The sequence below is a fragment of the Carlito syrichta genome, unplaced genomic scaffold (genome assembly GCF_000164805.1).
Source record: "Carlito syrichta isolate Samal-C Ts95f unplaced genomic scaffold, Tarsius_syrichta-2.0.1 Scaffold314837, whole genome shotgun sequence".
Lineage (NCBI taxonomy): Eukaryota > Metazoa > Chordata > Mammalia > Primates > Tarsiidae > Carlito > Carlito syrichta.
In genome coordinates, this window is record NW_007258933.1 from 55,842 (window position 1) to 67,843 (window position 12,002).

A 12,002-nucleotide genomic window follows, 5' to 3' on the forward strand; every position below is an offset into this window, starting at 1 on the left:
TCTAGGCGACAGAGTGAGATTCCAACTCAAAAAAAAAAAATTACAGTCTGAGTAACACAAATCAACATTTTTTAAAATCCTGGAAACAGGACAGAAACTACAACAGAAGTTCAACTGATCAAAACAGTTTTAACAATAAATATATGAAATTCTCCATTAAGGGGGTAATGTATTTTAAAAGGAAATTTTATTAAAACAAAATTCAGAAGTTTGCTGTATAAAAGAGATAAGCATGAAACATAATGGACTGAGGCTAATTACCAAAGCTTTGGCTCAGGTATACCAATCAAATATGAATGAAAGGAAAGTAGGTTTGGCAATATTAATGATAAAATAGAATTCATGGCAGATTAGTTATGGCATAACAGTCATTTTTTATATAGATAATTGATACATGTCAGTAGTGAAGATTAACTCAGTATCAATTATAACCACAAAGTACATGAAGCAAAAATAGAACTATAGGTCGAACTCTAACAGGCACATAGCTTGGGAGAGATTTTTGCAGGTTAGGTAAACAGAATCATAAACTATGTGAATAGTATAATTAAGAATTTGTTTTACGTGTCAGTGAAGGATAAAAATTGGTCCTTATGAGGCAGAAAAAACAATTCAAGTTTAAAAGGTAGAAAATGTTGCAAGTTTGATGTGCTCATCACTCACTCATTATCTCCAGTTTTAACCATCGAGGATAGACCCAAGTTGCTAATATGGAGATCAAAGTTTCCACTTTATTCATCGAAACCCCAACAAGCATCACTTCTAAAGTACAGGGCTCCCTGCTAAAGTTATGTTGGAGAATGCTTGGGAACTCAGGCCTCAGAGGTTTCCTCCTATTGTTTCCCTCCACATATAGACCCTTGGACCTGCCTGTAGATCCTGAGTTGGATCTGCAAATCTGCATGGAGGACTGCAGTCTGCCTAGCAAAATCAGGTGTTTATAAATGAAAAACTACAGAGATAAGAGACTCCTGACTTCTGGAAGGCAGGCTTTGTGCCCTGTGCTGGGTGTGCTGAACCAAAAGAAGCCAGGGATGAGGCCTGATTCTGGTCACTGATCAGTAGAGTAAGCAGCAAGACAGAGCCTTGTTTTTTTGGTTTTTTTTTTAATTAATCAATATTTTTTATTATGGTTTTGTGGGGTACAGTTAAGGGTTAGGTGTACAATTACGTTTCATTCAGGCACCCTGTTGATAAGTGTTACAATTACGTTTCATTCAGGCACCCTGTTGATAAGAGGTGTTTTCCCATCCCCAGACAAGATATTTGCTACTGTTAATCCCATCCCCCTTCCCCCCATAGTTTCCCAGTACCGTCAGTCATTTTCTTATAGTATTTTTGAGGCATGGGAACTCTACCAGTGGATATCAGCCTTTCACCTTCTCTTGTGGAGGAGTGATTGAAGTGTCATCTGTGAACAAAGATAGTTTTATGACTTCTTTTCTAATTAGTATACCTTTTCTTTCCTTGTCTTGTTGCATTCGGTTGGCCTTTCAGTATGGTGTTGAAAACCAGTGGTGAGAAGGGATGTCTTTGCCTTGTTCATAGAGCAGGCATCTTTTAAAATGCTGGTACTTTCTCAAACCTTAAATGTAACTGTTCCCTGCAGAAAAGGTATTTCCTAGGTCCGTCATCCCTTATGTTGATTGAATGCACTCACATTGCTGGTGTCACTGTGAGCTGATAAGAGTTAAGTCAGTGTGTGTTTACCATTTAATCCTGAATACAAAAACACTTTGCAAATTATGGCTCTAGAGTACATTTTCGTTTTTGAGCAACAGTCACTTATAGCAGTGAAGAGCTGAAATAAGGCTGTATCGTTGGCATAGTTGTGATGGGCAGCTGGAGCCTACATTGCCTTGACCCTTGTTCCTTTCATCTTGTTTTACGTGCAAAATTAAGAAAGGGAGCTATAGCATGAATTCCAACTTATATTAATGTAGAGCATGTTGGACAAGAAACATGGGAACCATACTGCTTGGGTTGAAATCCCAGCTTCACTTCTTAACTGTGTAATCTCTGCTTCATTGCCCTTTACCTGAAAATGGGGGAAATTTGTAGGATAGTGGAAAGGTTAAGTTTGGTAATACATGTAAAGGGCTTTAACAGTACCTGGCACAGAAACATTCAAGTATTAGCTACACAACTTATTGTTGTTATTAATAACATGAACATTTGGTTTTCTTTCAGAATTGAGCACTTTGCCAAAATCTACAGTAAAAAAATTGGCATCAAAAAGGAAGTTCTTTTGAAAACCTTGTGGGGAGATTATTATATAAATATGAAGGCTAAGAAAATTATGAAGGTTGATCAGGTAATGGGGTGTATGTCCCTTGTGATTGTTGGTCACATTCTTGCCCTATGAAAACCTATACTGCAATACCTTAAATAAGATGTAATTCAGTTTTAGTTTATAAAGGTGAATTCATGAGGGACTTCTTATTGTGTATAATTGGGAAAGACTTACTAGTCTCATATTCAAGGATTGTTTATCTAGAATTCTTAACCTTTTTAAATATACTGAGCAAAAAACGGCAATTTTTTGGTTTTTTATTTTTTAAGAAATCTATAAATCTTAGATCTTGGGCACCTGAAGACAAATATTTTGTGCTGTATGTTTGTATATCTCCTTCATCATAAAAAGATGTGTCTTTTAGAAATCACTGTATTGTCCACACTGTACTTCTAGTCTTAGCTGAGGCCTTCTTTCCCGGCCTGTTGGTCACTATGCAGTGCTGATGGGGAGAGGCAGGTGTTCCCTGTAGCCTGTTACTCTACAGACAGAAGTGATGTAGGACTGCTAAGTCATACAGCCTTAAAGGATACTTTTCTTGAAACTTTGTTTTTTTTATTTTAAAATTCAGGATTTTATAAATTCTCATTTAAAATCATATATATTCCTTTTAGAAAGTCCTCACAAGTATAAAGCCACTGGAAAGAAAAAAATAGAAGCCAACACTATAGTGATATGTGATTTCTTTCATTCTTTTTGGATAGATGTATACATTCCTCAGATGAGATCATACTGTTTTTGTTTGTTTGAGTTGGAGTCTCACTCTGTTGCCCAGGCTGGAGTGGAGTGGCACGCTTATGGCCACCCCAGTGTTAACCTGCTAGGCTCTGGTGATCCTTCCGCCTCAGCCTTCCAAGTAGCTGGAACTACAGGCATACACTACCACACCTGGCTAATTTTTTTATTTAATGTAGAGATGAGGTCTCACCAAGGTGCCCAGGCTGTTCTCAAACCTGTGGGCTTAGGCAATCCACTTGGCCTTCTAAAGTGCTGGGATTACAGACTTGAGCCACCACGCTCAGCCCTATACTGTTTTTGTTTTTTTTAACGTAGCTACCTTTTTGCTTAAAGTCATGTCATAAACATCTACTCTTGCCATTAAAGGGTTTTTTATAAACAGTATATTTAAAAGGAAATGAATTATAGTCAAGCTGCAAAGAGCATGCCTTGGGAGTTGACACTGTGTTTGAATCTTGGCTCTACCATTTACTGGCTGTATGATTTTTGGCTTACTTGTTTCATCTATGAAATTGAGATACTACTACTTATCTCATGGGTTAGTTGTGATTATATGGACTAATTCAAGTAAATGCTTTAGAACAGTTCCTGGCATATCATAAGCACCCTATTATTTTGCCAATAGCTCTTCAGAGAGGTATCAATTTATATTTCATCTCATGTATTTGGGAGAGTATATACCTTAAGGTGCTCTTGCTGTTAACTTTTTGCATAGTTTGGTAAGAGACATGGTAGGGTTTTTTTTTGTTGTTTTTTTGTTTTTAATTTTTCTATCCTTGTGAAGCTTGTTTTCTCATATGTTTAAGAATATCTTATGTTTCCTCCAGCATACTTTAGAATGAAACTTATGGAAAGAGCCTGCATTTGCAGATTGAAGTTTCAGCTTTCATTTTGGGTGTTGTATGTGTTTCTTTGATGGTGGTAGTGGGGCAGCCACAGCGATGGGACCCCTTAAGTGGTCACATCATGTATAAAGCTCATGGTTCCAAAGGAAAGGAACAGTGGATTATGGATTATTGTGTCCCTATAATTACTTTCATCCTCTTTACCATAGAATAAATATTTTTAAATAGAAATGAGATATATTAATAATAACATGTCAAGGATGAATATATAAATGCCTATTAAGTGTTCAGGAACTTAAGTCCATATATTCTTTTGTACAGGCCAAAGGAAAGAAACCTTTATTTGTACAGTTGATCCTGGAAAATATATGGAGTTTGTATGATGCTGTTTTGAAAAAGTAAGACTGTTATAAGACTATTTATCTTTGGGCATTTTGGGGCAGTATAATTTGTCTCACCTTTCAGTTTTGATGACTTACAGTTTAGAAAGCTGAGACAGACCGAGAAAGTGAACAGAACTTTTACAGATGAGTTGATTACAGGACTTGGAAACAATTTAAAGGAATATGTGTAACCCAACTAAAGGGTGATGGTGAGGGACAGAACAACAATATTTTGTAGTGCTGAGGTGAAGAGATAAAAGGACGGAAAGAAATATTGGACCTTTGTTTTTACAAACCCAGGTTAAAAAAATAGTAATTACAGTAGAAAAGGTGCTTGACGTCTAGGATCATTAATGGGGAACGTGGGAAGTAACTTGCCTGGTACAAGTTTGCTGAAGTATATTTGCTTTCTGAGTTATTGCAGAGATAGAATGATGACGTTTTAGCATTTATTTGTAAGCTACTTTCCTAGTTGACATAGCTTGCTTGAGGAGATTGTGGAACAGTGCTTCCTGGGAAGTCTTAATGAAGGGTTCACTTAAAATTATAGGGGTAAAGTTCAAAGAGTCCTCTACTGTGGCAGGATCTCCTTAGCTCATTTTTTATTTTTTATTTTTAAAGTAACACATTAGAGAAAAAAATGTACTGTTGAGTTTCTGTTCCCCACTGTTTGTTCATGTCTGTATATGGCTTCCCCCTCCCCCCCATCTTTTGTTTACTACAGGGACAAAGAAAAAATTGATAAAATAGTGACTTCTTTAGGATTAAAAATTGGAGCCCGCGAGGCACGACATTCAGATCCTAAAGTGCAGATCAATGCCATTTGCAGTCAGTGGCTACCCATATCACATGCTGTTCTTGGTATCCTTTATTTTAATGATTTTTAATGAACTCGTTTTGATAAAACAAGAAAAAACAATATATTTTTGGCACCCAGGAAATCCTCTAGAAATAACACATTTCAATCCAAAGTAAGTCTTCTCTGCTTATTTAGTGTTCTACCATGAAACTGTATTAAATACTTAAAGATTAATATGCTAATACTAATTAGTGTTAATACTGCTAATAATGAGCTTTTAAAAAACTTGTTTTTGTTTATTAATCTATGTAAATAAAAATGTTTACACTGAGTTCTAAATATAAGTAGATAATGTGGATGTTTGTGATTTGTTTTATTTCTTGCTCTTTTTTTTTTTTTGAGTCGAAATCTTACTCTGTTGCCTAGGCTAGAGTGCAGTGGCACAGTCACAGCTCACCATAGCCTCGGTCTCCTGGTCTCAGGCAATCCTTCTACCTCAGCCTCCTGAGTAGCTGTGACTACAGGTACATACCACCATGCCCAGTTAAATAAAAAAAAAATTTGTAGAGGTGAGGTCTTACTATGTTGTCCAGGCTAGTTGAAACTCCTGGCCTCAAGCAATCCTCCTGCCTCAGCCTCACAAAATGCTGGGATTACAGGTTGAGCCACTGTGTCCGACCCATTGTTTCAATTTTAGGTCATAGGTGGCCAGCCTGCTAAGTTCTGTTCTCATCAATTCCATGGACCTCTTTATTAGAGTATCTGTCAGGGAATCCTGTCTGAATTTTAAAGAGTTCGTGAAATCCCTGATATTATATGAGTGTTTTTTAGATTTGATTTATAAATTAATGTTGCCTTACAGCCCAAGCATTTTCTGTGTTGACAGATATTGTTACTTCAATATTTAGTACATACGATGAATCTTTGTTTTGGTGGTGGGCACTGGCTCAGTATTTTGAGTCCTTAACAAGTCTTCAGCTATGGTGTGTCAGAAACTTCCTAGTCCCCTTGATATTACAGCTGAGAGAGTGGAAAAACTGATGTGCACAGGATCACAAACATTTGACTCTCTTCCACCGGAAACTCAAGCACTGAAAGGAGGTGAGGTACAGATTGACATGTTAGAATGTTCCTTATTGTTGACTGCCCTCTGTCCAGGCTGCTCAAGACCAATCTGCTGAATGCCAGATTGCCAAATGGTTAATTTGCCAGATGTCCACTTCCACATATAAACAACTTCACAAATGACCATTTCACCAGTTTTGGTCCCCCCTTCCCAAAAGTTTGAGTTTTGCTATAGCCATTCTACTCAGCCAGTAGGGTGGGAGACTAGAGACTCTGAGAATCCCCCCATTGGTCCTGGTCTCGTTTTATAATCGTGCTATATTTCATCCTTCTGAACAGCCAAAAATGTGCTCACTTAGCTGTGGCATCACTGCCATGCCTATGTCCCTAGAGACTGTGGAAAGGTGGTTCCAAGAGCTGTGCTGCTCTTGAGGCTCCATGAAATTCAGCTGTATGCATTCTTTGTCTCCAGTTTTTTTCCTCCAGTTCTACTGTTTTTGTAACTCCTGCCCCCAAAACCACTCTACTTCTGTTTTAGGGTGACTGCTGCCTCTCACTTTGTTGATCTAATGGCCAGTTTCAATCCTCATCTGATTAGATCTGTCACTAGCATTTAACACAGTTAAGTCCTCCTTCCTCCTTGAAACTGTCTTCCCTTGATTCTTGGCTTCTACTTTTCTCTTTGTCTCCCTGTTTATCCTTACTCTCTCTTTCTGGTTTCTCCCTTTCTCTCTGGCTTTTTAACTTTGTAGTGTCCCATGCATGGCTCAGTCTTTAGACTTCATCTATTTTACCTGCAGTCAATCTTTGGGTGATCTCATCCAATCTCAAGGCTTTAAATGACAACTATATGCTTGTAATTCTCACATCTGTATCTCCAGTGCATATCTGTTCTTTGAACTCCAGACTCATATATCCAGTTTTTTTACTCCCTATTTCCACTTGGCTGTCTAAGAAGTATCCCACACTAACATATCCAAACTGTGCTTTTTATCTTACCTGTCCTCCTGGTCATGCCCATTTCAGTTAGAGACACCTCCATGTTTTCTTTTTCTCAGCCCAAAAACCTTGGAGTCATCTTTGTCTCTTATATTTATCTCATACTCATATCCAGTCCATCTGTAAATCCTGTTTATTCTTCCTTAGAAGTAAATCCATGATCCAACTACTTCCTAGCATTTTTACTTCTACCTCCCTGGGCTAAGCAATTGTCATCTCTCGCCTGGTTATTGTAGTAGTTGGACTGTTAGTGTCCCTGCTTCTGCTCTTGATTCCCTTTAGTGTTTTCTCAACCCTGTATCCCGAGTGAGCCTGTAAATGTAAGTAGGGCATACCACTCTTCCTCAAAACCATTCAGTGGTTTCTCTGGTAAGACTTCTTGAAAGGAGGGACTCCAAGAAACTTAAAACAAATTTAGTTCACATTTTGCCTCAGCATAGCCATTTTTGCTTAGACTGGCACATTTTGAATCTAGCACAGGTTAGACACAGGTAAATTTCCAATAGGCAGGTTTTAGGAGACATTCAGACATTTTACTGCAGGTCAAGCTGGCAGCTTGTCCCACCCTTTTGGCAAATCTCCATTAGATACAAGACAAGGACAGCCCATCCTTTCAATTCATGGTTTAGCATAATAATCTTTAATAAACTTTCTGGTTCCTTGTCCAAGGGGGAAGGTCAAAGATTGCTCCTTAGCTGGCCAAAGCCATAGAAATGATAAGACCACCTTTTTGCTAAGGAGCTTGTGGATAGGAAACATCTGACAGGTCTCTTGCAGGAAAAACCCCTCCCCTTGTCTCCTCCCATCTTGCTGACCACTGAGGCAGCAATCATGTGACTGACCCATCCATCTGCCTGCTGTCCGTCACCTGACATTAGTATCTGCACTTACCTGCCCCTTCCTGATGACATGGAGCAGGCTACCACTCAATCACCTTAGTGAACTTCCCCCATCAAAGAGAAGAATTAAAAGGACTCAACTGGCCAGGTATGGTGTCTCAAGCCTGTAATCCCAGCACTTTGGGAGGCCGAGGAAAGGGGATTGCCTAAGTTCGTGAATTTGAGACCAGCCTGGGCAACTGGCAAGACCTCGTCTCTACAATAAATAAAAAAAACTAGCCTGGTATGGTAGCATGCACCTGTAGTTCTGGCTTCTTGGAAGGCTGAGCTGTAAGGATGGTGGAGCCTAGTGGGTCAACCTTGAGGTGACCGTGAGGGTGACACTGCACTCCAGCCTGGGCGATGGAGTGAAACTCCAACTCAAAAAAAAATAAACTCAACCATGAGTAACCAGTTGTTACTACCTTGCTAAGCTATGGTGTGGCCATGTTTCCTGGTTTTGGCCCCCTCCCCTACCTTGGGGAGGTGAATCTCCTTTCTCTCGCCCTTTCAAATTTGCTTTCTAAATAAATGATATCCCCCCCCCACCTTTTTAAATTTGGAGTCTCACACTGTCACCCAGGCTGGAGTACAGTGATATGCTCATGGCCACCGCAGCCTCAACCTGCTGGGCTCAGGTGATCCTTCCACCTCAGCCTTCCAGGTAGCTGGAACCATAGGCATGCGCCACCATGCCCAGCTAATTTTTTTATTTATTGTAGAGACGAGGTCTCGCAAACTTGCCCAGGCTGGTCTCAAACTCCTGGACCCCAGGCAATCCTCTGACCTCCGCCTTCCAAAGTGCTGAGCTTACAGGTGTGAGCCATCACAGTCGGCTCTATATTTTCTAATCTAACTTCTGTGCAATTCTTTGCATTTTTCTCGCATCACCGGATTGCACACCAGACACCCACACCCCTGGCGGACCTGACCTAACACTTCTGATATATGTTTATTCTTACTTCCTAGTTTTTCTCATTTGAATTTTACTGTTGAATTCTTTGTATACAGATTATTTTGATATGATGTGATGAGGTGATGGGAAAAAAAAAACCCACTGACTTTATACGTAACTCCAATATCGGTTAAGAAGAAATGTTTGTATGTTGATATGAAATTGTGTTAAAATGTATATACTTAGGAAGAATTGACTACTTTATAATAAGTGTTGAGTCTTATTTCTAAGAATTTTTGTTACTATCATGATACAATTTTTTTGTCCATTTTATTTTTGAACTTACTATGGGAGATTGGAAAAGCTACTGATTTTTATTTATTTTATTAACAAGTTACCTTGTTAACTAAAGACCTTTGATAACATTCCTCACTGTAACCTTGAATTATCGGGATCAAGCAATCCTACTGTCTCAGCCTCTCAAGTAGCTAGGATGGTAGGCACATACCACCATGCCTGGCTAATTGTTTCTAAACATTTTTTTGTAGAGACAGGGTCTTGCTATGTTGTCCAGGCTAATCTTGAAATCCTGGCCTCAAATGATCCTCCCACCTTGGACTCCCAAAGTATTATACCCTGATCAAGTTCTTGTGATGCTCACTGCCCAGAAAAGCCAAAACTAAGACAACAGCTGTTACAGTAGAGAAAGAGTTTAAGATTGCAAAGCAGCTAAGCAGGGAGGGTGGGAGATATTTCTCAAATTCACCTCCCCGAGAATTCAAAGGTGAGCATTTGTAAGGGTAATTTGACAGGCAGCAAGCTAGGGATCTGTGATTGTTGATTGACTGAGTATAAAATCACAGAAATGTTGAGATTGTCTTTGTGCACCAAATCAGTTTCTGGGTGGGTTCACAGGTCACTGGTTTATTCACATCAAATGGTCTACCAGAATGCAGTCTGAAAACATCTCAAACATTAGTCTTAGGTTTATGTAAGTGCAACAGGGGACATTACAAATCTTGTGAACAATGGATGCTGGAGGGGGCTTACCTAGTGCTCAAAGCTACTCCTGTCTATCAGCCAATTAAACTTCTGGATACCATCAAGGAGGTTAGCATGACCTAGCCCATTCTTTTTTTTTTTTTTTTAGATTAGAAAATATAGTTTATTAATCGGGCATGGTGGCGTGTGCCTGTACTTCCAGCTACTTGGAAGGCTGAGGCGGAACGATAGCCTAAACCCAGCAGGTCGAGGCTGCTGCCGTGGCCATGAGCATGCCACTGAACTCCAGCCTGAGTGACAAGAGTGAGACTCCAACTCAAAAAAAAAAAAAAAAAAGAAATAAAATATAATTTATTTAGAAAGTAAATTAGAGTGAAAGAGGAGATTCACCTCCCCAAGGTTGGAGAGGTGGCCAAAGGTTGGAGAGGTGGCCAAAGCCAGAAAACATGGCCTGACCCCATTGTTCTTTAAGAGAAAAACAAGTTTGTTGACCTTGCAGGCAGCCCTGAGGCCTAGGATATGCATGAGAGGAAAAAATGTCAAAGAGAACCATATGGTTTAGCTATGTTTATATGTAGCAGAATTCAGGCCTTTATCACAACTCTAACCTTGTGGTCTTTTATTTTACATAGGTGATTTCAAAAGTGGTGAGATTGCAGGCATAAACCACTATGCCTGGTTCTGTCTTTTCTGTACTTGATATAGAGAAATCTTTATTAGGACTTAGTGGGTGGTTAACCTCATTTATAGCTTTAGCTCTGATATCCCTCACCCTGTCACATTTGCTTTTCTTTCCTCATTTCTGCCAACTTTGCTCTTCTTTTCTAACAGTTTTATACCTTTCTGGATGGAATTCTTATCCTAGTGATAAAACATTATGGATTTCTTATATGTATTTAGATGATGCCATGTTCTAAACATTGTAATTCTTTTCCAGAAAAAAAAATGTTTTTTTTTAATAAGGGGGAAAAATAATGACTTTTTTTACTTCCTGTCTGTTTAGCTTTTATGAAATGTGGAAGTGAGGACACTACTCCAGTTATTATCTTTGTTTCTAAAATGTTTGCAGTTGATGCTAAGGCATTGCCTCAGAATAAGCCAAGGTAAGGAAAAGGTTGAAGTAGGGCTGGGCTTTGGAAATGCTGTATGTTTGGTGGGGTTGTAGTTGGGGTGTGAGTGGTAAGACGCGAATAATGCTTTTTCTTTTCAGCTCCGAATTCTTATCATGCCAACCCCCCAGGGTAACTTACAATTTGTATAATATTGTATCCTTTTGCAGTACCTCTCTGTAGGAGAAAGCTGTTGAAATCAGCTCTAGGATATTGATTCGAACTGATTTCAATTAGAAGAAGAGTAGTAATAGTAGTAGTAGCAATAGTTAACTTTTATTGAACATGTCAGGCAAGTTCTCATCTAAGCCTGCCTTATCTAATTCTGTCTACCCCAGTGAAGATTTTGAATGTATGAGTATCTCTGTTTCTCTGTGTGTATTGTGTGTATGGGTGTGGTGGGTGTGGGAGATGGATATTTCTTTTTTTTTTTTTTTGAGTTGGAGTCTCCTCTGTCGCCCAGACTGGAGTGCAGTGGCCGCTCCCGGCCACCGTAGCCTCAACCTGCTGGGCTCTGGCGATCCTTCCACCTCAGCCTTCCAAGTAGCTGGAATTACAGGCACGCGCTACCATGCTCAGCTAATTTTTTGATTTATTGTAGAGATGAGGTCTCGCCAAGTTGCCCAGGCAGGTCTCAAACCTGCGGGCTCAGGGGATATTTCTTAAGTTCCAGAGTCTTGGAAAATCTGTCTATTCTAAGTAATCTCTTTTGCTTATGTGTTCCCCTCCTTCCTGTCTTTGCTACCTTTTCCACTTGTTTAAGTTCTGATCATCTCTTTTGGAAATTATTGCAGCATCATCCTAGCCAGTTCTTCTGCCCCATCTTTAGTTCTACCAATCCATTTGCCATCCTTCCTTTAAACTGATCTTTCTGAGATTAGGCTATGAAGATACAAGCCTCTTGCTTTAAAACCCTTAGTGATTCTCATTGCCTTGAGCAGTTTTACCTCAGGTGGAGTGTTGGTGATTATTTCAGTGGCACTAGGGGAAACAAGT

At 39.3% G+C, this 12,002-nt stretch overlaps 1 protein-coding gene across 4 annotated transcripts in view; it reads left to right on the forward strand.

Moving 5' to 3' along the window:
- Window positions 1-12,002, forward strand: part of EFL1 (elongation factor like GTPase 1) — a 146,831-nt gene that overhangs the window by 33,147 nt on the left and 101,682 nt on the right. For all 4 annotated transcript variants that reach the window (XR_002481216.1, XM_008072057.1, XM_021705934.1 and 1 more), the window contains 5 exons: window positions 2,191-2,314; window positions 4,198-4,274; window positions 4,984-5,120; window positions 6,037-6,159; window positions 10,901-11,000. Coding sequence is in view for 3 of the 4 variants with exons in the window: in XM_008072057.1 (XP_008070248.1) it covers window positions 2,191-2,314; window positions 4,198-4,274; window positions 4,984-5,120; window positions 6,037-6,159; window positions 10,901-11,000 (561 nt within the window). In the remaining variant the exon portion in view is untranslated. The remainder of the gene's footprint in view (window positions 1-2,190; window positions 2,315-4,197; window positions 4,275-4,983; window positions 5,121-6,036; window positions 6,160-10,900; window positions 11,001-12,002) is intronic.